The 27,395-nt window shown below is 35.6% G+C and overlaps 3 protein-coding genes across 9 annotated transcripts in view; 2 read left to right on the top strand and 1 right to left on the bottom strand.

Moving 5' to 3' along the window:
• LOC136848226 (titin homolog) overlaps window positions 1-4,785 on the top strand; it is an 89,229-nt gene extending 84,444 nt beyond the window's left edge. For 2 of the 3 annotated variants that reach the window (XM_067120574.1, XM_067120573.1), the window contains exon 13: window positions 1,651-1,786. Coding sequence is in view for 1 of the 3 variants with exons in the window: in XM_067120575.1 (XP_066976676.1) it covers window positions 1,651-1,679 (29 nt within the window). In the remaining 2 variants the exon portion in view is untranslated. Of the gene's footprint in view, window positions 1-1,650 lie in introns of all 3 variants that reach the window. The other variant, XM_067120575.1, reaches the window with a different exon arrangement.
• On the bottom strand, window positions 4,649-17,437 carry LOC136848230 (heat shock factor-binding protein 1). Of its 2 annotated transcripts, XR_010855977.1 has the most exons (4): window positions 17,249-17,437; window positions 14,389-14,455; window positions 13,633-13,780; window positions 4,649-9,058 (listed from the first exon to the last, which is right to left on the bottom strand). XR_010855977.1 is itself a non-coding variant. In XM_067120583.1 (3 exons), the coding sequence occupies exons 1-3, from the start codon at window positions 17,345-17,347 to the stop codon at window positions 13,692-13,694; spliced, it is 255 nt and encodes an 84-aa protein (XP_066976684.1). In that variant the 5' UTR covers window positions 17,348-17,417; the 3' UTR covers window positions 9,365-13,691. The 2 variants fall into 2 exon arrangements, 1 of the variants encoding a protein (XP_066976684.1); XM_067120583.1 differs by lacking the exon at window positions 4,649-9,058 and having other exon boundaries at window positions 9,365-13,780; window positions 17,249-17,417.
• Window positions 17,438-21,820: 4,383 nt separating this feature from the next.
• The window catches only part of LOC136848227 (serine-rich adhesin for platelets-like), a 77,343-nt gene continuing 71,768 nt past the window's right edge, over window positions 21,821-27,395 (top strand). For 2 of the 4 annotated variants that reach the window (XM_067120578.1, XM_067120577.1), the window contains exon 1: window positions 21,851-22,154. The gene's annotated coding sequence lies outside the window, so the exon portion shown is untranslated. Of the gene's footprint in view, window positions 22,155-27,395 lie in introns of all 4 variants that reach the window. The other 2 variants (XM_067120576.1, XM_067120579.1) reach the window with 2 other exon arrangements.

Raw genomic sequence — 27,395 nt, 5'->3', positions numbered from 1 at the left:
CCATCTAATTTTTCCTTGGTTTTTATATAGAAGAAGAGACTAAACAGCAATATATATATTTCACATTGGGAAGAAAATTTATTTTTCAGTGCAAAAAGTTGTTAACTATTACATAATTTAAAATTTTCTTTGACAAAGGTAACAAAACTTTCGTTTTCCCTTCAGTGCCTCTCTCAGTTTGTGATTTTTTTTTTTACAGTAAACCCTTGAAAAATAAATTAACCAGAGTAATAAAAAATATTATCTAAGCAGGGTCTTACAGATGTGGAATAATCACATGCAGTATTGACAAAGATTTCAAACCCTTGCAACAGCTCTACGACCCAATGAAGAGGGAAAGAAAACAACTTCCCACCTAGTTTCTCCTAATAGAACCTAAAAAAAAAAAAAAAAAAATCCATTGACCTCGCTTTCCATTTTCATCCCTGAAGAAACTCAGTTAACCTCATCTGACTATGGCATCCCAGAAGAAAAATCAACTACTACTTTCCCAAGAGGAATTCTGTTGACTAGAGAAAATTACCCTTCTGACTCATTTACAGGAGATTCATGGCCCATTGCTGTCTGTCACTATGCTTATATCTTTCATTTTGTATCTTATAAATATTTTAATTTTATCATGAGAAGATGGGAGGAGGAGAAGGATGGCGAGTACCCAGTAATATTATTCTTCAGAAAATGCCTTTACTTTTTGTTCCTAGTTTAAAGTATACAGCCCAACAGTTTTTGTGAGTGATGGAGTTTGTCGGGACTAATTTTTCCTTAGTGTACTTACATACTGTAGTATAGTATGCTGTACTATTTTTGTATTGTGTTCACTATTGCCACTTGTGCAGTACAGTAATCTAAATAAGGAATAGGATCATTTGTGTATGTATTAAGAATTGAGTAAATCTGCTTATCTGGGGTGTACTGTCTTTCATAATTTTATTCTTATGAGGGCCTTAAAACCAGTTCCGTTTGTATATGGGGTGACTACTGTATTTAATTATTTGGGTGATGATGTCATTTGACTGCTACTTCGGTATTGAATGAATAAAGCTGTCATTTGACTGCCAATTTTTTATTAAATAATTACAATTGTTCTTATGACATTTGCTATTGCTTGCTTTATGGTAAATTTTTTCCAGTAAGCTATTTTAATAGGTATCCATTTTACATTTCTCATAATTCCCTTCATGTCTTAAATTTCTTTTTATCGCTTTTGAAAACAGGCAATAAGACAATTGTAAACCCGCAAAACCAGTAGATTCACAGATAACCTGGTCCACCCATAGCAGTTCAGAATCATTTACATTGAAAACCAGTTACAGCAGCAGAGTACCATTATGGTGACTGATCCACCAGAAAATTTTTATTGCTTTAAGAATGAATATTCCCTCTTAAGAGAGAATTGCAAAGTTCTAATTGTTTGTCCATACACTGCTTTTCATAATACAATGAAAAGGATAAAATTGTTGCTCTTGCTACTTGCCATTTTTGGAATCTCACTAAAGTGGGAGTAGTATGGTGTACAATGAAATTTCAGCAAGAATATTTTCTTAGGAATTCTTCTCATGGAATTAAGAAGTAAATTTGACAGGGATATCTTGGGGTTTATTGGAAATGTATTTGAAGATAATTATGTAACTGTTTTAATTTTTTTTTCAGCCAAAAATGCTGGTGTATCATCTTCATGAAAAGTGCATTGATGCAACATTCTGGAAAGTGGTAATTTCTCAGTTCTTCCTGTAAATTGGAAAATTTCTGACAATTTTTAATACATACATTGAGTAATGTGATAGAACTGGTTAGCTATCCAAGTTTCATTTTGAAATAATATGTTTTTATCGTTTTCTGTATGACCCATGAGTCATAAAACTGCTCATGGAACATGAAAAACATTACATCTCAAATTGAAGTCGTCTTTCATGGCAAACCAACAGTAAAGAACAGATGACCGTACAGTTTTAATGGACAACAGATGGGATGCTGACATGATGATTTTGCAGATTTTAAACTTAATTTTTTAAGTGTTTATTTGTAATTGGTTATTTGCAATTAGGTAGTGCTTTTGTGAAACTACACTTAGTACTGTACTATGGAAAATACAGGCTTGAACTAATGGAAGAACAGTAGTGTGAATAATAATTGCTTGAACTAAAGGAAAAAGCTTTAGGACAAATAGAAGAGAGGTTCAGGGTTTAGAAGGTGGTTCTGTACATATGAGTATAGGTGTAGACCTACCAAATTAATAATTTTTTGATAGAGATGTCATTGTCTTGTAGTACTGCTGTGTTGCAGACTGTAGACCTCATGAGATATTTTGACATCTATATTGTGAACGTAGATGTTCATATTTTAGATCTAGATGAATACTACAAACGTTGTTACAGTTTATACTTTTCCAAAAATGACCGCAGCAGTTCTTCCTGTAGAGCCAATATGGCATGGTTTTGTTATCAGTTTTTCCCTGGTGTTTGAAATTCATATATGTTATATAGTTCTGTTTTGTAAGGATAATAAGTTTCTGGAAAACTAGAGCAGTTTACAGTTGTAGTTTATGTGGCTGTTATGAACCCAGACTCATGGCGAGCATCTAGTTCGCTTGCACAAGTATGGACACAATTTATGTATTGTGAAATGAAAACTCAAGATTGTACATATTGGAGGATTCATCTGCAAACATTTAGTAAATTCCTCATATAGTTTATTCTTAAAGATTTTGTCCTCATGTTTCTTTTAAATAGTACATAGTTTCATGTGAAGTTTTTCTTGTTGTGAAATGTGCCTAAAGGATAAGTCTAGCAGTAAGTAATTTTTTGAAGAAAAAAAATAAATAAATAAAAGGCCTTTGGTGCTACTTCCTGTAGAAGGCATTTGTTATGTAGTTTTTTTATTCGATAGTAATAGAAACTGCTTTTACGATTACAGTATTGTCAGTCATTTACTAATATGTATGGTTGACAGTGCGGTATTGTGACGTGAGTGTATTAACAGGTGAATTTGATTTTATATTCAAAGGCAACCAGTGAAAAATTGTTGAGTACCAGAAATGGCCAGGGATACCAGAAATATTTTTCAAGATATAAAGTGCTGTACAGTTAATAAATAGTAATTCCATTTCAGTGGCTTCTCAAAATTTGAGTATGAGAAATATAGGTTTGGATGGTTAAAAATTGGATTCTCATTCTCATCATTGCAAAGAAAGTTTTCATGATATAGATCTGTGGTATCCATTCTAGTAATATTACAGACGAGGGAAAGGGGCATGGGTTCACTCACACTGCCTTGGCAATGGGGTAAATTGTCACATAGTTAAAGGGATTCTTCTGTTCCAGTTGCATTGTAAAAGGTCGTTTCAAGAATTTTCAAAGAACTAGACTTCAGAATGCATTTGTTTTTCAGTGAATTTTACTCACATGTAATTGAAATTACAAATTTAGGATTACAACTGGGTAGATGGTCCCATAAAAACACAGTGGAAAAGAAAATTTCTTTTAGCATATCAGTTTGATTATTTCTGTTAAACAGACATTCAAGATGATCACAAATACATGTATTTGATCTGAGTGGTGTGAGTGAAGTTATCCAAAATCACATATTACTGCAACTGTGTTTATCCTGTTTTAACCAGACAAACCATGCTGATGCAAGCAGTAGAATGTCTTTTAATCCATTTCCCTACTTTTCTAGTGTTAAAGCATTGCACTACATATGAGAATTTTGGAAAGCATGTAGCGAGTTACCGTTATTAGCCTATTGAATGTTAAGTTTGTGTCCATTTGTAAATTTGATCATAAATGAAGACTGCATTGTCACTGTAATTTTTATTTATCAAATCTAAGATTAATTATAATTTTAAATGAAGATGAAATTGTGATGTATCAGAAGAGCCTTCTTTTCATTTTATTTTCTTTGTGAAATCAGAGCTGTAATACAAGTACGTATGGCAGTTTTTGCCAAATATTGTTAATCGATGTTCCTATAATTTTGTAAATAGTATATTGCATGATGCTCTTATTTACAATAAATAAGGCTTGATTTATAAAGAAATCTGGTCATATGAATATATACAGGTTTTTTTGGTGATACATCGGTTTCTGTAATGCTGTCCAGTTTCCCTGCTTGTTCACTAATATGCTTTATTTTGTATAGGAAGCTTCTTTGCATTCTTTTGTAATCATACATTATTTGTGATATAATTTCATTAATATGCCATATATTCAAAAGTTATTCTTGTACTGGAAGCATTTTGTAATGGCTTGAATTAATTGGTGACTGTATAAATAGTCTTTCATTGTAATCTCTGATCCAGGATTTGCTTGGGTCTTGTGTCCTTGTAAAAGTCCATTTGTGATTGTTGCTGTTCTTTAACAATAAGAATATGAAAGCTTCTTTAGTGAATTGCTCAGTTATTAATCGAATGTGTCTTAATAGGTATTAATGAAGTCTGCAGTGATGAATGAAATCGAGAAGCACTTGATAAAACACTTTCAAGTATGATATAACAGTCTTTACAAGCAGGTAAACACTACAATAGCGTATGGCAGTCTTTACCAAAAGGTCACCATATTTATCATTTTTTAGTCATTTTATTACACCATGAGTTGAAGTACTTGACTCATAGGTCTGGGCAGAAGGGTATCTTTTATAAAAATAAATGAACTTATTGTAATTTAATACAATTTATTTTGTAATTATAACACCAACCCTGGTTGTAGAGGATAGTGTAAAATATCAGTTCTGTGATGCATTTACTGTATATAGGACTCTAAAAATAACAGGTGTGTACAGCAAACATAACTCTAATTTCTATCATTTATTACCAAGTTGTCTACCTTATTAGGGCATTATGGTAGCTACTTATGCGCTTGTGAAGTGTCTTAGGGGACTGGCCCTTTATGTAGATAGTGCTGCTGTATCCTTTGGCTCAAAGCTGCAACATGTTTTAACCTCTTACTGTGTGTCTAAACCCCTAATATCTTCCCTTCTGACAGTCCAACCTTATACCTTTCTAGTTATTACTATGTAAAAAGATCTTTTACCTTGAACTAGTACATTCAGTTGTGTCCTTCACCCATTTCAACATTACCTGTCTCTGTAGTGCTCCTTCACGACCAAATGCCCAGTTTACCACTTATGGCACTCCTTTCATTGTGTGAGATTTGTTGCAATATCTTCATGTAAGAAAACTTTTCTCTCTACCAAATGTGGCCTCATTTTTGAAGCTGTATTTACACTTTAAGCTGCTATTCAGATTGTTATTATTTTCAGTAACTCTACAAGCAGCCCTACCCCCAAACAAATAAATGCCAGACAAGATCTACCATGTTCAGCTGGTCAGGTACCTCTTTTTTTATATATATAAACTATGCAAAGATACTAATAAAGCAAACTATAACAGATCCCTAGTCATTAGGCATCAGGAATGGAAAAGCAGATGTAACAGGCATATCCAACAAAATTTTTGTCATTTGTATTTTCCTGGGTATAAACCAGAGACTTTTATACAGGAATGTTCTTGAGCATAAGCTGAAACAGTCATTAAATTGGTAACCAGGTTGTGAAATGGTAATGAGGGGTGGACAGGGGAGTACCCCTCACTTACCTTCCATCGCCGTTCAGTTTTTCCTCCAGCTGTGAAGACATTGGGAGAACCAAGAAACTGGTCCATCAAGAAGCTGTACCTGTGGCCCTCCCTTGTTACAAGGGAGAGCAGACAGAGATTGATCAAAGTAGACTGATTGGGTGCTTGAAGTGAAGGCACCTGTATCTAGCCTAGCCCGGAAAATGCTTTGGCCTGTATGCAGATCCAGAAGGATTGCAGGATGAAAGGAAGTTCAGTCACTTGGCATTCATCCCCCAGGCTTACAACAGGGTAAAATACTGAAGCAAGATACTTGTCTGTCCAGGTGGAGCCTAGTCCCTACACAACCCGGTGAGCAACCACAGCAAGTCCCAAGAACATCCTTCAGGCAGAGTGAGAAAAGGGATGTCCACAATCTAGACACCTGCCCCACAACAGTTCATCCAATGGGTAGGGGTATTCATGTAGGATGACTAGAAGCCCTCTGATCTGTAGATAGACTCTTAGCCTGATCCAAGTGAACCTTTGAGAAAATGCAACAGGGTTCATGACAGGACAACCGTGGGTACTGGTAGGCTTACCAAGAATGGCGAGCCTAACATTCTGTGTACCAACACTGTAGATTCCCTAATGAAGAGTTAGGGTTCCCACAAAAAACTTTCAATTGATAGTCACGAGTTCTCTTTGGAGGCAGATATAAACGATCAGTGAAGTTGGTGCCAATCACCAAATAAATTATTACAGAGATGTAACTTCCTGAAATCATGGTTCACCAACCGTACATTTTCTCATGATAATGATTTTAGGCCAACACACAACCTCTTGAAAACATCACAGAAAATCAAACTTACTAAAGCTGACAAGTTTGTCTATTCAATATGACAGCTGTAAACACATTGACGAGAGGCGGCGGCATTGACTACCACATTTGCCAGGAGAGGCAAAGAGAAGGGTCCATGTTTATGTGCTAAGAAGTTAAAAGTTGCTTCATGCTTCCCATCACCAATCCATAGACCTTCTCAGCCTTCTGTAGTTGTTGGGTGCATTCTCCAGGTGAACAGGTGCATGCATGTGCATTGCTACACAATCCCCAAGCTTATGCATCTCAAACAGGACACGAATTGAACCTACCTACCATTGGCATGCACAATCCGATGCTTGAGCATGCTACTAGCAAATAGGCCAGGTTGTCTCAACCGGGTGTACTTCAGAGAAGTACAGTAGGAGTTACCTGCACACTGGTCTGTAGACCAGGTATGCTTAGGATTATACAACCAAGCCACATCTGGAATGTGCATGATCCAACGACCGTGCATGTGACTAGGTGTGTATCCAGGCAGACATTGCACAGGTTCTGTTATGTTTATGAAAAAATGCAAGAAGAGAAAGTACCAGTGCTGTGCACACCCTGAAAAACACGTACATCCCAAGCAAGAAGGTAGTGATGACTCCCCTCTGTGCCCCTGATGGGGGCCAAGGGATGTGGGACCCTACCCCTTTAAGCATGGATGGTGTGAACAACCCCCCCCCCATTGTTTCCCCAGAGGTACAACAATGGGAAGGGTGTACCACCAAGTGCTTGGTCAAGAGACCAAACACTGGCAGGAAATGAAATGGAGTGGAATATAATGTTTAGGCCAAGCACTGGGACCTACGAGGTCATTCAGCGCTGGAAAAGAAATTGAGAGTAGGTAGGTATGAAGGTGTAGCAGGAGGAAAACCTGGCAGTTGTACTGTGAAATAATCATTAAAGAGAGGTTGGATAGCAAGATGGAAGAAAGATAATGTGAATGGAGGTACAGTAAAAGGAATGAACGGGGTTGCAGCTAGGGGCTGAGGGGATGCTGAAAAGAACCTTTAGTAGGCATTACAGTGGACCTCATGAAGTGCACTGACGGCGCTATCCCCCTACAGGGACTGGCAGAACAAGCAGACTTTTCTCTGTTGATCCCTTGGAGTTACACAAAGTCTTGTCTAAGTGACTAGGTTTAGGGTGGCCCATAACTCCCATGCCAGAGGCTAAAACAACCAAAAGCCTCCATCTTCCTTCAAAAAGGCAGAGTGCTTGCAGGAAACACAAAGGACTTTTTAACGAGAGGCCTTAGATTCCCATTCAACTTTACTCCCAAAAGGAGAAACCTGAAGGCCTTACTGCAAGAGGCCTTAGACTGTCTTCTCTGTTCCTACTTCCAAAGGAAGTAGTGATTGACAAGACCTTGATGAAAGGGGGGGGAGGGTGGAAGACTGCTTTTCCTCCTCATTCAAGTCCAGTCTCCTCCCTAAAGAGGTCGCAGTAATCCTTGAAAGGAAGACTGCTATCAGGGCTCAACATCGTTGAGCTCCTAGTAGCTACAGTAACAGCAGACACAGCTGGCAACATCATAAGGGTGCAGCAACTGCAGACCTCACGGACAACTTTGTCACCCCTTCTCCTTGGAAGGGTGTAATAAGGGAAATGATAACGGCTGAAACTGCAAGGAAAGATTAAAATTTTAAACACAGGATTCATCTAATCAAAATGGAGAAGAAACTAATCCTTCATACCTCCAAAAAACACTTAAAAATAAATGAGAAAAAAAGCACAAGTTCAAGTAAAGCAGTCAGGAGGAGTACAGCAACATATATCTTTACATGATGACAGCCAAAGAAAAAGACTAGTGATGGTGGGTGAGTGAGGGGCATCCCCCACTCACCTCCCTTAACCACCAATTAACAACCCTGTTACTAAGTTCAACAACAGTCCCAGCTCATGCAGAAGGATACTCCTGTGTAAAAGGCGATGATTTGTATTTCCGTAAGAACAACTGTTAAACATTTTCTTCAATATCCCCACAACCTTACTTTCCCATTTTAGCTTAGTTTTCCCAAGACGACAACCACTTCATCATGACATTCACCATTCAAATAAACACTTTCTCTGGTTTTGCAATAAGACAAAAGTGACTTGACTTGCATAAATATTCAACACATACCAAAGCTTTTCCGAATGTCTAAGATCATTAGCTACCTTAAGGTCAGTTCTCGATGAGAAAGTACTACCAATTGATTCTTTAGTAGCAATTACATGTCAGTGGTACGTAAAATAATTAAATCTTCCTGCCAGCACAAGCCTCTCTAGAGATACTTAAAGCCTACCATATGACTGACAAAGACTGTCCTATACCCAGGAAAGCTGTGAAAATTGGTGCAATGGTAAAAGTTAAAATTACACTGGATGAGGTAAACGAGGTAAGATGAAAAATACCACCAGCTAAATAAAATTTTTGCCATTCTCCCCTTCTCCTTTGACTGCCTAACTTTCAACTTATGCCTGCCCCAATTGTTTGTCTAATTTAAAGAGCAATTTTTCTTGGCCAGCTACATCAGAGGCTGAAGATTTCACAAAGACGACTGCTGAAATTCTTTGTGGCTGGAGGGGGGTTGCACCCCTAGAACTCTTTCATCCTCCCAAAATTACTTGTGCTATCTTGCATAAATTCTTATGTATATCTGAAATTTAAGACGGTAAGATGAAAGTTTCAGTAAGACAATGATTTAAAGATTTGTAAGATGAAAGTTTCAGTAAGACAATGATTTGAAGATTTGTAACATTCATAGAAGGATGTTTTTAGACAAACTTATGTTAAATAAATTGATTTGCATGGCAATTACGAAACCATACCTACCAGTCAGTCTAGGGAAAATAATCGTGTACCCTGGAATGAAAAGGATATAGGCTATGTAATCGAGAAGTTGGTGTTCCTGACACTTAAATAATTTTTTCAGAGCAGAAGAGGAAATAAAAAAAAACTGGAATATTAAATACATATATATTTAGAAAATATTGCAGTTATCTTAAAGGGAAATATTGCAGTGTAAGAAAAGAAAAAAAAAGCAATTTTCCAAAGTACTAACTCTACCATCTTACTATTTAAAAAATTTCCTTAGAGGGAAACAACCAAGATACAGCAAAAGATCTTACTCAATAAGAGTTTTAATTACGAGAAAATACCGCCAATTCTGCTATGACTTCCCACGTAATAAACAAGCAAACAAGTAAGAATTCAGTAATATTAGACTTTCCTCTCCTCGGTAAAATATCAGCTAAGCACATATTTAACAACAAAACTGCATACAAATGAATAAATGTACTGTTCAAAAAGGTGCCTACAATCTATGGAATCCTTAAACAAAATTTACAACATGACTTTATAAAATATTTATCAAGACCATAGCAACAAGAGCCAAACTTGCTAGATCCTTATATAAAAACTTACTTCTACAAAAGCAAATGTGGTTTGTGCATCAACTTGCTATACTCTCTTTAGCAAAAAAAGACTGTCAGACAGTTCCAAGAATAAATGCACCACAAAGAGCAGAAAAAATGAGATCAGATTATCAAGAGCCTCAGCTTCTATTTCATGATATGGTAGTTTACTGCTAAAAGTAGATAGCACAATGTAAATGGCTGATCATGATGTCAACTCTGACATACACAGCATTGCAACTGTGCACAAAACCTTTGAATTGGTATGATGCCCGAGGTCACTGTGCAAAGTCATAACTATATCAAACCATTTTCTGTGTGTCAAGAAACTTTCTAAAACTGCATTTGGACAAAATTATTCCCAGGCAAATTTCATTTCCTTATAGATGAATCAGCTTTGCTGAAAGGCAAATAATTTATATCAAAAGATTTTTGACAGACACATTGGTTCAATAATTTTGAGCCTGACCATTCTTTGCAACAAAATATGACAATTGTCCTTAAAACGTTATCCATTTAGCCAACTTTGAGTACCACCATCAATTTTAAGTCAAACAAAACAAGGTTTCACCTAAATGCAAAGCTAATGATGTTTTGGCACTACTATAAATTGAAAACCACACCAACTTAAGGATATCCGAGAGCATAAGCCTACTCAGTGTATCTAAGTTTCAATTTAAGAAATCCATAGTTAAATACTGAAACACTACTTGGTTTGCTAAGCACGCCACTATTAAATAACAGCTGGCAAAAGAAGTAATTTATTTGCATTGGTGGAAATCTGACAATAGTAATATTGTCCCTACAGACAAGCTTGGAAATCTACTGTTACTAAATAATGTAGGTGTAAAATGCTCCAGTTCCACATCACAAAACATTTATCTTCAAAAAGAGGAAGGCAGAAAACCTTTTGGGACCCCAGATGGCAGCATTCAGTTTACATTTCAATCTATAAGAAGGGAAGAGTGGCCAAACAAAATTACCTCTGGATTTACATTAGGTGCCTTGTGTAATTTCTAAGCACTTTAGTGAAAAATATTGTGACAGGCTAAAACACTGAAAAACATGCACTTTTCCCATGGTTAATATTGCAAATGTGCTCATCTGTTGACAAGATAAAACTTCTATGCACCAAAAGAAGCTTTATTTTGCTACTTCATCTAAATACATGAGAACTGTCCATAAGTTTAATCAGTCAAATAAATATCATTTCAGAAGGCTTGCTCCATTTTCATGGGTACATGAGTTTTTCAACAGAGATATGACTTTGAAGTACTACTGCATTAATACATTTGTATTGTTTTTCCAGCCAAGTCCCCATTACAAGGGATAATGGAGTCAACTGAACAACTTGTCAAACCCTGTTAGTACTACACTAGGCCAAAAATATTAATGGATGTCAAAAGGCCACTTAATAACATACCACTACATGTCAAGTGATGGACAGTACAGTACTGTACTGCTGTTACTGGGGAAAGACCTCCTGTGTTGAATTCCACAGACCTGAGCATATTTATTAACAACCATAAACTAAATTCTATGTTGTTTCACACTATTATTTCAAACAGATGCACACAAGTAATGTTCAAAGATAATAATTACAAAATTACTGATATGGAAATCATTAATTATAACCATACACTATTCAAGGAAAAAAAAAAAAAAAAAAAGTTTCATTTTCACACCAGCCAATGTTTTGAAATTCTTTCCCTGCTTCCTATTTCCCTATGGTTCTCATGACTCCCTCTTTCAGAAAACATCCCTATTTTAATTCAGACACTTAGTTTCCCAGCGTAAAAGGTAAAAGGAAGTACTGCTGAATGTGATACTATATATGATCTACATTCAAAATTTCATGCTTCATTACGGAAATTAACCATGCATATCATTTGTTTATACATGTGTCTGGAAAAGTAAATATTACGGATGATAATGATGGATGTGTGCATCCTAATGGTCAACAGAAAAAAGTATTTTAATTATCCAAAACAGTTCAAATGTGTAGAGAACATTGGTAATAAGCTCATGACATTAGTAAGGTAAGAAAAGAACAGGAACCTGAATACTTGACTCGATTATGTAAGACTGCAAAACCATAATGGCAACTGTAGGAGTAGACAAGAAAAATGTCTTAGTATGAAATAACTGAAAGAAAATGAATAAATAACATAACTGTCAACATCACTCCCTTTCACAAAGCATGGGCAGCATTACCCAACAACTCGTGATGAGCTGATTTCAGGCTCGCCTTCCATACTACTTGTAAAACTTTGAAATTACTGTTCCTCTAACACCATAATTTTGAGTGCTTACAAAATCATGTTGGTCTACTCATTTCCAATTCATTATGTGAAGCACACTTTTTGTACCCATGTACACTACAGACAAAAAATCTTTACACTATAGACATGACTACTCTGCATTCTCAATTACTATTTCCATTACAGTAAGATTTGATGTGAAACTTTTCTTTCATCATAAAAAAATATACAGAACTACTAATAAATGAAATCCTTGAAAGCATGGAAACAGGTACTACAGCACTATAAATTGATCTTTTTTTAAACTGTTTAATCTTCCAAATTTAATGTCAACTGAGATGTTTCAATATCAGATCAATTTACTAAAATGAAAATGGTTACAAACACATCACTACAGAATGCCAGCATATAAGCACAATAAAAATACAACAACTGCGTTTCAGTCAAAGATAATGAACATCACTTGACTGACAGCTGGAAGAAATGCCTGAAAAAAAATGGAAATAAATCATATTCAAAGCAATATTTAACGAGATACTGGAAAATCATCTACCCCACAAAAAAACCTTTCACAACTCTTAGAAAAAAAGCACCAAACTTGGGATAAGCTCTTAATTTTGGTCCTTTTTGAAGTGTTATACCTTTTGGGACCAATACATAAGAAAATCTAAAGATACTTTCTCTCAACTGGGTCAATGGTCTGGTGCACCTGTAAAACATTATTTCCAAAAGGCCTTTCCATTACTGACAAACTCCATGAGGTACCTGTAATCACCATACTGTAATAAGCACCAACACTATACTAACGCTCTTTATTTGCTTTTCTGTTTTAAGTCTTATAGGAACAATAACAAGAGACCCCTCAAGATACCACATAAGCACTGCTCTATGCAAATATGTACTCGGCAACATACCACATTCCTCTGAACCCGTAACTCAACTAACATGATGTTTTCCTCCTCGTTTTCTGTCTAGCTGAATGCAATTTCATATTCTGCCAAGTTGCACATGACAGACTGAAATATGATCCTGCATACATTTGCATATTATTCCGGAGTAATTTTCCACACACCCACTGTTTCCAGCTATTTCACCTGTTGTTAGTACAAATACGTTCATAAATAATGCATTTCTGTTCAAAATATAATGAACTTATAAATTAAGACAACTGACTCGGATAAGTTTTTCTCTAAACTATAATGCTGTGTTGTTATTATTCCAAGTACTGTAATGTACTTCATATAACAAGGAACAGCAAAACACTTCCACAATACTTATAATTAAGCCTAACGGCAGTCAATAACTGCTTGCAACGTAATACAATTATAAACATAAATTAAAGTAACATTAATTAATGTTCCTGTGATTGATAGCCTGGGAAAGGTGGTGACATGCATTGGCAAATATATGCCAGACCTTCACCCTTTCTTTGGTTACATTCTGGTATCAAAATTCCTCTAATCATTGCACACTGAAAGCTGCAGTGGAGAATTACTCACTACATCATATCAATTATTTTATTACCAACACAAACCTAAGTCTTCCACAGGCCTCACCTCATGGTGACTGAAATATTACGAAACATTGTGCAAAAATAGAGTGAAAATGCATCCCTTCATTTGTCAGGTTCTTCTGGTCCTGCTTGCGTCATAAGATCTGCTATGTTTCTCTCTAAATCATCAATACGGGTCCCCATTTCATCTAGTAAGTTCAAGTTAAGGAACACTTATAAAAAAAAATGGACTTAAGCTATACACACACTGGTACAGTAAAGGATGGGAAGCTAGTAAGAAAAGGTGGTGTTTATCATAAAAAGGTCAACCTTGCTCATTTTTAAACATTAGTTGTTTTGAGGTTCCAACAAGTTCTTTGAACACCTACAAAAGGAATATTATTGTAGATAGAAATGTAAAATGATAAGCAAAATAAAAAAAAATTGCTTACCATTACTTTACTGGATCAAAATACAGTACAGTACTCTACTAGTGAAAATGGAGTTGCATACTCAACAACTGTTAAGAGAAAAGAATCATCCTTTAGGTTGGAGAACAAAAATTCTGGTTATAAAAAATGAAGAAAAAGTAAAAGTCCAGAAACCTTAGAGTAGAAGATTACTTCTGTAACTCTCCTTAATACTTTATATCACGTGATATGACTTTACCAGGACCTCTACGTCATTCTTCAGAATCACACCAGAAAAGAGAAGGAATTTCAGAGTATCTTTTCACCCCATGCAAAAATAAAAGTAATCAAACTGAGTTAAGTACTAGATAATACGCAATCTTACGCAGGTTGTTGGTATAAAAGGATATTTCTTGATATTATTTGATCAGACATAGTTTGAAATCGTTCCTGCATCTGCTGCAGCAATAAGGTAACCTGCAAGTATAAGTGGCAGAGCATTAGTGAACACATAATGTGTTTATTTTTATTATAGCAAGATTTACACGGCAATACTGAAAGCATTATATAAAATTACTAAGCACTCTACAATACTATATGATAAAAATTAATTTTTAAAAATTTGCATCTTAACGACTTACATAAATTCATAACACAAATAAATACAGTTCTGGTTATAGTTAAAGGATCAAGAGTTTCAAAAAAGCAAAATGTACCAGAGTACATCGTGTTAGGCAAGTAAGAGAACAGAATATAGATTTTTGGCCAAAGGCCAAGCGTTGAGACCTATGAAATCATTCTGCACTGAAATTGTGTAAAAAGATTTGAAAGGTGTAATGAGGAAAACCTCGCAGTTGCACTATGACTCAACTGTTAAAAAGAAGGTGGAAGTTAGGCAATTATGACTGCTGTATGGTCTCAACAACTCTTCATATAAATCATACAAGGTCAGGTATAAAAGCCTACAATAGCCTACGCAGCTTATTTACAATAGCCCAGCTGTCAAGAAGTTGGAGATAATAACAAAGCTTCCAAGCTACAATCAGGGTTATACCCGGTAGTAAACAGTAAGGACAAGGATGATCTAAGAAGCATAGTCTATACTTGGTTAGATAATTCAAGGGAAGTACTCCATTTCTTGACTGATTTACTGTAAGGTAGATGGTGTATGAAACAGTGTACGAAGTGCTAGGCTATCATGTCCAACTTGGTCCCTCCAACCCTTGACTTCCGATATCCACAAATATTTGTGCCACTGATTCTTGAACTGTCATGAAGCTTTCATCTACTGTTACCAGCTGGATTGGTTAAATCTGGATTAGTTAAGCCACACCATCTTGCAACCCTATTTCCTGTTTAAGATGAGTATGTAAAAAAATATTTACCAAATAATGTTGAAAGGATTCATGTATTTTTTATGCCCCGTACATGTTCTTTCTCACATATCTGGCTACCTCAGTGAGGTCATTGCCAACCTCTTGCAGGAGGAGAGTGAATATCTGCATGACCTATAGTGTAACAGTTGGACAATAGTTCATGCAATGAAATCTATATAACATCTCACAGTAAATATATTCCCAGATTTTTTTCTCAACATATGATATTCTTCTGTGGTGCATCACTATATTCATTTCTTCCATGGTTAACCTGTTGAAAGTCATGTGTTTTTAGACCTCCAATGAATCAAAGAACTTGAAGTCATTTGGTGATGGATCCCAAGAAGACAAATCATGCATGTGGCTTTTCCAAGACTGCATTTTATAGAACTTATCAGAAGGGGCACAAGAGGAGAGAATGCATGCATTACTTCCACCTGGAAGCTGCAAAATTATACCCACATGCAAATATCTCTCTGGAAGCAAAGTTGACCCTCCTACAATTGATGGAACGCAGCCATCAACCTGCCAGAATTAAGGTGACCACTATGCTGAGTGTATATAGTGCTGGAAGAGGGGGGGAGTGTATTCTCCCCTCCCCCTACCAGGGAAGGACAGCATCCTAGGTTACATTAAGATGTACAGTATCCTGAAATAAACTAAAGTCACACTTATTGAAACCTGACCCCCCCAACAAACCAGGTAGGGTTGGAGATTCTAGGTCAAGTTAGGATGCAAACCTGAAATCAACCACAGGCCCACTTTATTATTATTATTCAAAAGATAAACCCTATTAATATGGAACAAGCCTACAGGGACTGACTTGAAATTGAAGCTTCCAATGAACATGGTCTTCATCAGAAAATAACAGAGGGTAATGGGAAATGAAGAGGAGGTCACTTTTAAAAAAGAAAAATAAATTAATTTAAAAAGAAAAATAAATTAATAAGATAGAAATGTCGGTAAATTATTAAAATACAAGGAGAATTGTATTATAGTCTCCCTAGCATATTTGGTCAAAAGGGGGTCCCCCAATCGCTTTACAGCGTTGACATATCTTCTTTTCTAAGTTATTCATGGATTGTGGATACCCTTTCCATCCTATGACCTTGACCTGTTATAATCCTCTTTGGCATTTCCTGGTTTTGCTTCTCTTGTAAACAACCGAGTTTAGCGCTAACTCTTCTTTTAGAAACGTTATCATAAATGAAGATATGTGAGCTTAAATGAAATTTAAATATTAACTATCACCAGGTAACTCTCTCCCTCCTTTAAATGTCAATTCATAATTTTGGACTGCTGTGCTTTTTCACATCACTTCCAGTAATTATTAGGCTCGTTTGTCTTCTTTTAATAAGTCAAGTTTTTCTTTCATTTCTCTGGTTTTTTCTTACATTTTACACGTTGTCGAGGTTGTTTAACGATTGCACAAATGTCATTTGAAAAATAATCTGCGCATTGGAAATGGCGCGCTCTCTCTCTCTCTCTCTCTTCCTCACAGACTTCTTTACTTTTTAAAAGTACAAGGTTGTATTTGAGACTGAATTTATCATGTCAATTTTTTTATTGGTAAAACTGCAGAATCGTGGTGCACACATTAAGAAGTTTTCACCCCCCAGGTCAGAGCACAGCACCCTGCAATAGGTTAGGTTAGGATGCATCCCTGTTGAACTATATCCTTCAAATACTTTTAATGAGGCTGCAACCCAGGGAAATAACATGAGCAACTCTTCAGATTAGACATTTACGAAAACCTAAGCAGCAAAATATCGCAAAACCTCCCTAGACCTGGATTACGGCAGGCCTACCCAAGCACGCCCATGGGCAGGTAGCCTACACGACCCAGAAATATTTGTTTTTCACGCAAATACTGCATCTACGCAAACTGACTTACGTATTGCGTCAACTCTTGGACATTTTTGGGATCTGGAGTAGCGAGGGTAACAGCCATTTCAGCGCCATCGTCACGGAGATCGCCTCTTGTATCTGCCATTGTTGTTGTTGTCTGCTGGTGCTGCAGCTGGCGATGATGACGTCATCGCGAGTCCGTTCTGTCTGCTTAGGCCTCTTCTTCTTCTTCTTTCTAATAATGAGAGTTGACTTTTTACATTTACGTGTGTTTCTCTTGAGTTTGTTGGTCATATGCTAGCATAGGCCTTTGTTACTGTTCAGCTGCATCTTTTCTCTTTACGATACATTCTTAACATTATTTTAAATATATAACCCACGTTAAATATGAGTTAAAGCACTGCCTGAAACAAAAAGTAGCCTACATATTCACAATGAATTTACTTTAAAAGTTGGAAAAAAGTAAAAAAAAAAAAATCAACTGAAGAGAGCATAAGCCTATTCTTGTGGTTCAAGACCAAAACAAATAAAGGGAACAAATAGGTGACCCTTTATATGTCAATATTTCCTTTTGAGGACCGAAGTACGACAATATTTCCATTTGTGAACTGTACAATTGCATAAGACGAACTTTTAAACACTGTTAGGCTTTGCAACTGAGCAAGATTCTCAACAGGGTTTCAAGTACTGCATGCGCTATATGTTCTCAGCGAGTGCATTTTTCAATACCAGAAAGTACTTTTCCTTATGTAATAAACTTTTACAAGACAAAGTACTTTTCCTTATGTAATAACAAACTTTTACACGGGAAATATAGCAATTATCATATATATCGAGCTGCTTGCTACAGTGTCAGTGACACTATATAGAGTCAATGACATCTGACCTACGTGTTCCATCGCTGACCTTTAAAATACTTCGACGGTAGGTCGATTGTCTCCAGCCAACTTCCGGTGCACCTCTACAAGACAATGTATCTTCGAACAAAGCGAGACAGTCAAGTTTTTTACGGGCTGCTTAATCTGAAACAACAACAGTAGTAAAGTTCATATTCTGTAATGACTGTACTGTAGTAAAATCAAATGTAATTTATCCAATACGGTGATAATGAACTAAGCGTTTTATTTTCAAAATCCCAAACACTACTGGAACTTGCACCTTCTCTAGGAAGCATGATGTGATAAGGAAAAGGGACAACGATGAACAAAGATAGAAATTATGATATGGACAAATCGATAAAACTAATAAGAGATGAACAAACGCATAAAAACAAAAACTGTGAATAATTCTGTGACCAGCACAAGAAACTATAACGAAAAAGGAAACTTCGGCTTACAACTGTTTCCCCTTATAAAATCAACCCCATAATTATTTCATGTCACCTTTTCTATCTTGATGTCAGACCTTTCCGGAAAAATATGGAATAAGCTAGGTAAACCGTTTGACCCAAGCAATATTGTGCTAAATTTTCTTCTAAAAATATACTGCTATTTACATAATTTTTCCGTACATGTTAGTTTGCCTAAAGGCAAGCTTCTGAATGCTGTGCCGTTTATATAATAAGACATATTAGTGGCACACTTACATACGGAAGCCAGCGCACTTTCCAGATGTTCACTTAAATCAATCTGTTCTTGCACTATGCAAATTTGGGCTGGTGTGGACCTCTGAACTCTCCAGCCTACCGTGGCAACTTGCCAGTCGCCTGCATCTACTGTTTACGACGCAAAAAAACTTCCGTAGAATATATTTAAAAGATGACTGCAGCCATAAAACCCACAAAAAGGGTACTAACACTTCGTAATCATCTGCATCTAAATGGATGCAACAAGAAAGTTGAAATTTCGTATAAGGATGCTGAGAGAGAGAGAGAGAGAGAGAGAGAGAGAGAGAGAGAGAGAGAGAGAGAGAGAGAGAGAGAGAGAGAGATGAAATATGGGTCGGGAAGCTGAGGTGTGAAGGGATAACTCGTAAAAACTATTCATAAAACATAATTACAAGGTAACAGTTTTAGTTACTTTCAGACCATCTGCAAGTTAACAAACACTAGAATGTTAAAAGGAGAATGATCACAGCTACAGCTACAAGATATTCTGATAGAATCAGACCAAGCAAGGGTTTAAACAAAACAAAATATCAAGACTTTGCTAAATATACTACATATATCTTTGCCAAGTTGTCTTTACACAATCAGCTTTCGTTTCAATACTTCCATAGGGGTAAGACGCTCAAGCCTTTAATTTTATAGATCTGTAGAAGTACTACAAATCACAGGTGTCCATGAAAATGAACAGGTAAGGTGGAGATGAGATAAGGTGTTCGAATGGCTGACCAGGGTGTGAAAGTTCCTTTCTTGGTTACTTTAACGAAGAAAAGTTTTCAAAGGAATTTGGTAAGATGAATCGAAGGAGAGGTGACAAAAATGGCTGTCAGATTTATAGGGGTGATCATTATATACTATACTCAGGGAGAAGTATTGTCGGATTTCAATTGAGGGGGTGGTATTATTATTATTGCTAAGAGATTCACAATATCGTGAAAAATAATGTGTAATAAAAATCCACAATTATATAGTAAATATATTACTATGTAAAATAAAGACTTTCGAATGCTTGAACGGTGTTCCTCATCAGTGCTAACGTTAACATTTTAACTTTAGCACTGCTGAGGAACACCGTTCAAGTGTTTGAAAGTCTTTGTTTATTTTACACAGTAATATATTTACTATATAATTGTGGATTTTTATTACACAGATTATTATTATTATTATTATTATTATTATTATTCAGAAGATAAACCCAATTCATATCGAACAAGCCCACAGGGGCCACTGACATGAAATTCAAGCTTCCAATGAATATGGTGTTCATTTGAGAGAAGTAACAGAAGGTAATGGGAAATACAGAAAGAAGGGATCACTTATTGAAAAAGAAAAAATAAATTAGCAAACTAATAAATAAATACGAAAAAAATGTAAGCAAAATTTTAAAATGCAAGGACAATTACATGAGGGTAGTAATGCATTGCATCTTCGCTTGAACTTCTCAAGTTCCAGGGGCACGACATCCTCAGGACAAATGGGAGAACATTATGAGTTTCAAGAGAAATTTGGATGAAGTGCTTATTATGAAACATATGCGTAAGAACTGTGAGAGTAAATTAAATAAAAAAAACGTATGCTGAGCATGAGGACCATAAGAGCTTATGACACGGATGCAACACATACAACGAAGATGTATGTACAAATTGGGCTATGAATGGAGCATGGAGTGGCTGACTGTTTGAAGATAATACAGTGTTGATTAGGGACAATGAAGAGAAGCTTCAAAGAATGATAAAAGAGTTTTATTGTCTTATTAAAAATAAAAAAGTTGAAAGGAATGTTAGCAAGAGAAAGTTATGAGGAAAAATAGAAGCCAGGAAAAAGGAGGCTGTGAATGTAAAGATGGTTTGTAATAAAAATGGGAATATATACAACAAAGACGGTAAAATGAGAAAGTATATGGGTCACGAGTGAAACAAGGAAAGTACACAGTGTCTCTGCAGAATATATGGAAGATAAGGGCAATGTCTATGAGGCCAAAACTTTTGAACTTACAGCAGGCCTGGTGATTGTTAATGAGAAAAAAATTAATGCCTTTGAGATAAGCCGTTTGCATAGATGTACGAAGGTGAGGCTTGAGATACCACAACGAGGTGATTAAAAAGGCTAATAAGGCACGATGAGTGAAATCATGGAACAGAATGCTTTAAGGTGGTCTGGTCACATTTGGAGAATGGAGGATGATACGCTTGTGATATCTTGATACACCTATGAAGTTTTGGGAAGGACGAAACGAAAATGATCGTGCTGGACAGATGCCGTAGAAGAGGTCTTAGAATGGAGACGAAGTACTGCCTGAGAAGTGGCTAGTACAGCGCTGGTGGAGAAGTGCAGCCAAGTTGTTGACGAGTCCCATATTAAACGAAGTTAAATGTTTTCCTCGGGAGGTATCATCCGCTAAAAGATAAAAAGTTTACTGCTAGAATACATACACACACACACACACACACACACACACACACACACACACACACATATATATATATATATATATATATATATATATATATATATATATATATATATATATATATATATATATAATAAACGACTAATCCTAGAAACAGAATGATAATAATAGTTCGTTGACGACAAGCGAACACGCACTGGCAATCCTCCCCAAAATACATCACTTGTAATACGAAGGGAAGACAGGTAAGAGCCTATGATGACTCATGGTGAGATTTAACGTATCACCTGTACTTATTTGGGAGCTGGAAACTGAGTTTTCGTTCCGGGTACCGTCCAGTATCAATCCAGGCGGCACACTTCCTTTCCAGTGAACAATCAATCAACGTTTTCTGTTTCGAATATCGCTTGTCTGTCTGAACGTTGTTTTTTTCGGCTATAGTCTGTTGTATTACATGGTATTCTTTTCGAACGATACTGTGTATAATCGAAACGAAAGGGCATAGTTTTCCTCTCTGCAATGTTTACAATCGGGTCAATAGCGTGAGTTATCAACGGTGACTCGAGTTTTCCAAGAAGTACGACACGTTTTCCCGCTGCTGCCAGGACGAAGGTCGGGTATCTTCTACACTTGCCAAACAAGAGTAAGGCAAAGAGTTGAAGTGTACCTCAGGTTCGGTGCAGTTTGAGTTGGCGCGCGCGATTCTGTAAAAAAAGTGCGAGTTTAGTAAATGGTGCTCATATATTACGAAATTAACATTCAACCAAATATTTCACTGAAAATAAAATTTACATAACATTTTAACATTCAAGATGTAAATGGTTGTTCGGTAGGCAGACTGTTTTGTTAGTGTGAAAATTGGAAAATTAATTACCGACATCCTGAAAACAGGAACAAAAATCTTAACAACGAGTTTTATCCTGAAGAATATCCTGTGAGGTGAGTTGTTGTATTCTTGATTTAATATTATAAAGATAAATCAAACACACACACACGCACACACACACACACACACACACACACACACACACACACACACACACACACACACACACATATATATATATATATATATATATATATATATATATATATATATATATATATATATATATATATATATATATGTTCAGGGATTCATTTGTTTTTATTAAACTTCGTAGGTCTAATTACGCTAGTTCGTGTGTGTGTGTGTGTTTGCTTGTGAAAGGAACCATAACACAACTAAAGTCAGAATAAAAATAATTTGGTTCTCAATAACTTTAAATGTACAAAACTGGCCATAAACTTTATTCTAATGCGAGACTACTTCAAGAGCAAATTACATTTACTCAGTCACTTCAATCTTACTTGTCCTCTTAACATAAAAAAAATTCATAACACGACACTTTTAAAAGAAGGGAAATGGGGGTTCAAAGCCTATGCATTCACGTACCACCGAAAAGGACGGTAAGATCAAAATAATTTTGCAACTGAATCGCATCTGTATCAAGGACATTCTGTAGCTACAACGTGCTTCAGACGATGGCTTCCCGAACATAAGAAGATAAGAAGTAAGTAAAAATTGGTTAAGAGCAAAGAAAATAGATTCTTTCTTTTGGCACCATGCTATTAATACAAACAATTACTAGTATAATAAAATGGAACACTTCTTTAATACATACATATAGTATCTTCAAAATGCATGGTGCACAAATATTTACTATCCATAATAATTTCGACAAATATTCTTACGAATAAGTATAATTTTTTTTGTTTTTGCTTTGGGTTGACCTGAACCTGTTCTTTTGACATTTTATTGTTAATATTTTGCTTTTTTTGAATATACTGTGATAAATTACAACTAATCTTCTTTAAAACGACACAAAAGTTAGTCTTATACAATGAAAACTCATTTTCCGCAGACTATTCAAATGAGAAATATCGCAAGCACAAGAGCGCTCAAATAAAGTAAATATGGGTGCAAAACGGTTGCTAAGTCGCACACAAATATATATATATGTGAATACACACTGTGTTTAGTATGGTAGGATACATGAATATGTACTATATATATATATATATGTGTGTGTATATATGTATATATACACACACATACATACATATGTACCTGTGTATATAGAAATATATATATATATATATATATATATATATATATATATATATATATATATATATATATGTGTATGTGTACAATTCAGTATTATTAAATCCCTCCCCTACATGCATCTCCTTATGCTAACATACGTTCGTCTTTACAGTTTATTTATATATGTAGCTTCTCCGGGTGTTTCGCTTTACCAAAAACTGAACGTCGTAACTAAGCAACTCGAAGATTTACGGAGGTTAATAATGCATGTCTGACCGCTGACAAATCCTCCTTATTGGATCATTCTGGGGTCTCGTGGCTTTCCAACTCGACCTTACATTATGTTTTCCGTACTCGAAGAAGATCGAGAAGTCTTGTTCTGGAGTTCACAGCCCTTACCTGAAATCTGGCTTGGGGCTGGGTATTGCGTTACTTACGTGGTGAACACTGCAGAGACTTTTGCCTAATGTGTTCGGATTCACAACCCAATTGCGAAATGATATCTCTGTGAAAAATCTCTCTCTCTCTCTCTCTCTCTCTCTCTCTCACACACACACACACACACACACACAGTGTAGGTCCTATCTCTTGTTTTTTCACTTGCGGTGATGTGTGATAAACGAATCACGTGTTAATGAGATTAAAACTATATATATATATATATATATATATATATATATATATATATATATATATATACAATGTGCATTTATATATGTATGTATGTGTATATATATATGTGTGTTTGTGTGTGTTCGTTTCTATGCACAAAACCACAAAAGTGGGGAAGAAAATAGCTAAAAGATGATGTGCCTGTCCAGCGGTGAGGATCACCAGGTTTCATAATGAGATAGAAAATAAAGTGATTCATAAGTTCTTGGAACTGATATGAATCCTTACTAGTGTTCGAGAGTACAAGAAGAATTTCACTCAAACTTACTTCACACGTTTAATTCTTCATACGTTTAATTCTTTTATTTACTTGTGAATTTATTGTGTTCTTTTCTTAATGCAATCTTAATCATCCGCGAGAAACCGTAACTTCAATAAACCAACAATGCAAAACTTCAATAAACCAACGATGCAAAGCTTCATTAACCGAAGATTCAAAACTTCAATAAACCAACGATGCACAACTTCATTAACCGAAGATTCAAAACTTTAGTAAACCAAAGATGCAAAACTTCAATAAAACAACAATGAAAAACTTCATTAACCGAAGATGTAAAAAATAAACCAACGATGCAAAACGACAATGAACCAGCGATGCAAAACTTCATTAACCGAAGATGCAAACTTCAATAAATCAACGATGCAAAACTACAATGAACCAGCTATGCAAAACTTCATTAACCGAAGATGCAAAACTTCAAAAAAAAACCAACGATGCAAAACTTCAATAAACCAACGACGCAAAACTTCATTAACCGAAGATGCTTTCGCAATGACGTCACATACCACTGGACTCTTCTGTAACTTCTCAAGTTAATGGGGTTCAATGGTGAATAGTCACTGTTAATTTCATATATGTAAATTCCACTATACTACTATCTTTTTTTATTCGCACGTTAATTGAAATTCAAAAGCAATAATGTTATTAACTAGTTTTAATAATTCCGTTTATGCCTATTTTATAAAAGCCATGATTAAAACTGATTTTTTTTTATACCAGCGACATTTTTCATATCGTATTTTCAAGCTTAGCGAGACTTTGTATACACTGCATGTATAATATATGCAGTATATATATATATATACACAGTATATATATTATATATATATATTTTATATATATATACATACATACATTACATACATATATATCATATGTGTAAATATATATTGAAGATTTCTTTCCTTTTCTCTGATGAAGCACACTGATAAAAACTATTAACTGCGTAGTTATCTTCTGAATTTTTTTCCCGTTGTTAGGGAGACTGCGACGTCCTTTCGTCAAGCTGCATTTTGGGAAAGCGTGACGATACGGACTGTAACCATATTTAATTAAAATTCTTTACATCTAAATTAAAAGGTAAATTCAGCAGGTGTAGTTTGGAGAGTGACATTTCAGTGCTGAAGTTCTTGTTACCGGTTTTCTGCGAGAGAGAGAGAGAGAGAGAGAGAGAGAGAGAGAGAGAGAGAGAGAGAGAGAGAGAGAGTTTCCTGTAATTTAAGACTCTTTCAGGCACTCGTATGTTACATCTTGCAAGTACTCCTGGTGACGTAAGTTTGTCCCAGAAAACATGGTCTTGAGAGAGAGAGAGAGAGAGAGAGAGAGAGAGAGAGAGAGAGAGAGAGAGAGAGAGAGAGAGAGAGAGAGTCATTACTTGGATAACTCCTCGAAAGTGAACCTAATACTTGTGGCAACGTCAGAATGCTTGCGATAACACCGAGAGTACAATGCCAGATTAGACGGATAAAGGAGTGGAGATTTCTCCACAATTTTCCCCTTGTATTTTTCCCTTTACTTTATTCTCTTTGTCATCTATTCCCTCTTTCTTTCAGGACAGCAGATCACGGCTAAAATCCTGCACGATCACTAAAAAATTTAGGTTAGTGTATGAATAAAAGAGATGAAACGAAGAAATTGCTTAGGAAGGACATTACAGAATTCAGTACTTAATTGTTAGGAACAAGGAATTGTTGTTATATCAAAATTTACATGTTATAATATTATGTAAAGTATTTACAATGGACAATAGAAGCACTCTCTCTCTCTCTCTCTCTCTCTCTCTCTCTCTCTCTCTCTCTCTCTCTCTGTGTGTGTGTGTGTGTGTGTGTAAGACATAATCACTTACTTCTGGCACTAATTCTCATTACCGAAAACAACCCACGGCATACCAATTATCGACATATGCAAAACCCGAGAGCCAGAACGAAAGGTAACGAAAGGAAACAGGGGAAAAAAAAGAAACAAAAGGAAATAGGGAAATGTCACAGGGAAGTGAAAGGGGAAGAAGAAGAACAACAACTTGCAGTGTGTTTTTGTCCATTGTTTTCGACGCTTTTTTTTTATTTTTATTTATTTTTTTTTTTTTTTGTGCGCCGAGTACCGAGACGTTGATGGGGAGGGGGGGAGCGCGCGGCCGCACTCTGACATATTCAGTGTCTTCAGTGTAAGAGAGATCGCGCATGTGATGGCCCGGTGTCTGCCAAAACTGCTGTTGTTTGCTTGACTGTTTGTTCATTATTCTCTACACACATACATATGTTTGTGACGGAGGCGGGCCTCCTCAACGAAATTTATTTCATATACAACATGTGTATATGTATGTATATTACATACGTTTTACAGATATATATATATATATATATATATATATATATATATATATATATATATATATATATATATATATACATATACTGTAGATAGATAGATAGATAGATAGACAGACAGACAGAGATAGATAGATAGACAGGTGTTTCTTACATGAGACTCCTTTTAAACTTAAATTTATTTATTCATCTTTTTAATTTCCTATTTAATTTTATTACGGCGTCAATAACCTACACGTGACGCCAGTTTTAATAGCCAAAAATCAATCCTTTTTAATTAACTTATCTTTTTTCATTATTTATGAAATATTACAAAAGCTACATTGTCGCGTGTTTGTGTATTTTTAGGGCTGGATTGGATTATCTAGTAATCTGTCCTGAACTATATTAAAAAATGCATTTCTACAAAAGGTAAGTTATCGCCACCTGTAAATTTATAGCATTTTTTATATATCAAAAGCTTGAAATGCGTTGTCATTAAAAGGTAAGTTACAGGCACAGAAGAAATGATCAACAATCAATTATATCTTTTGTAAAAAGTTAATATTTAACATATTTTAGACCATACACACACAATATATATATATATATATATATATATATATATATATATATATATATATATATATATATATATATATATATTGAAAGGCAAAGAGATTCAGACGGACAGAAAAAAACGTCGTGCCATCTACTTTTGCATACGATATTAGGCTGGGGGGCGCAGTGTACACGACCCTCTTCCTGTTCCAACAACTTCATGGCAATTCCCCCTTATAAGGACGTGGAAGCTGGAAGCCTACTACTACTAC

Source organism: Macrobrachium rosenbergii, chromosome 18 (assembly GCF_040412425.1).
Source record: "Macrobrachium rosenbergii isolate ZJJX-2024 chromosome 18, ASM4041242v1, whole genome shotgun sequence".
NCBI lineage: Eukaryota > Metazoa > Arthropoda > Malacostraca > Decapoda > Palaemonidae > Macrobrachium > Macrobrachium rosenbergii.
This window is presented reverse-complemented; position numbering and strand designations above follow the sequence as displayed.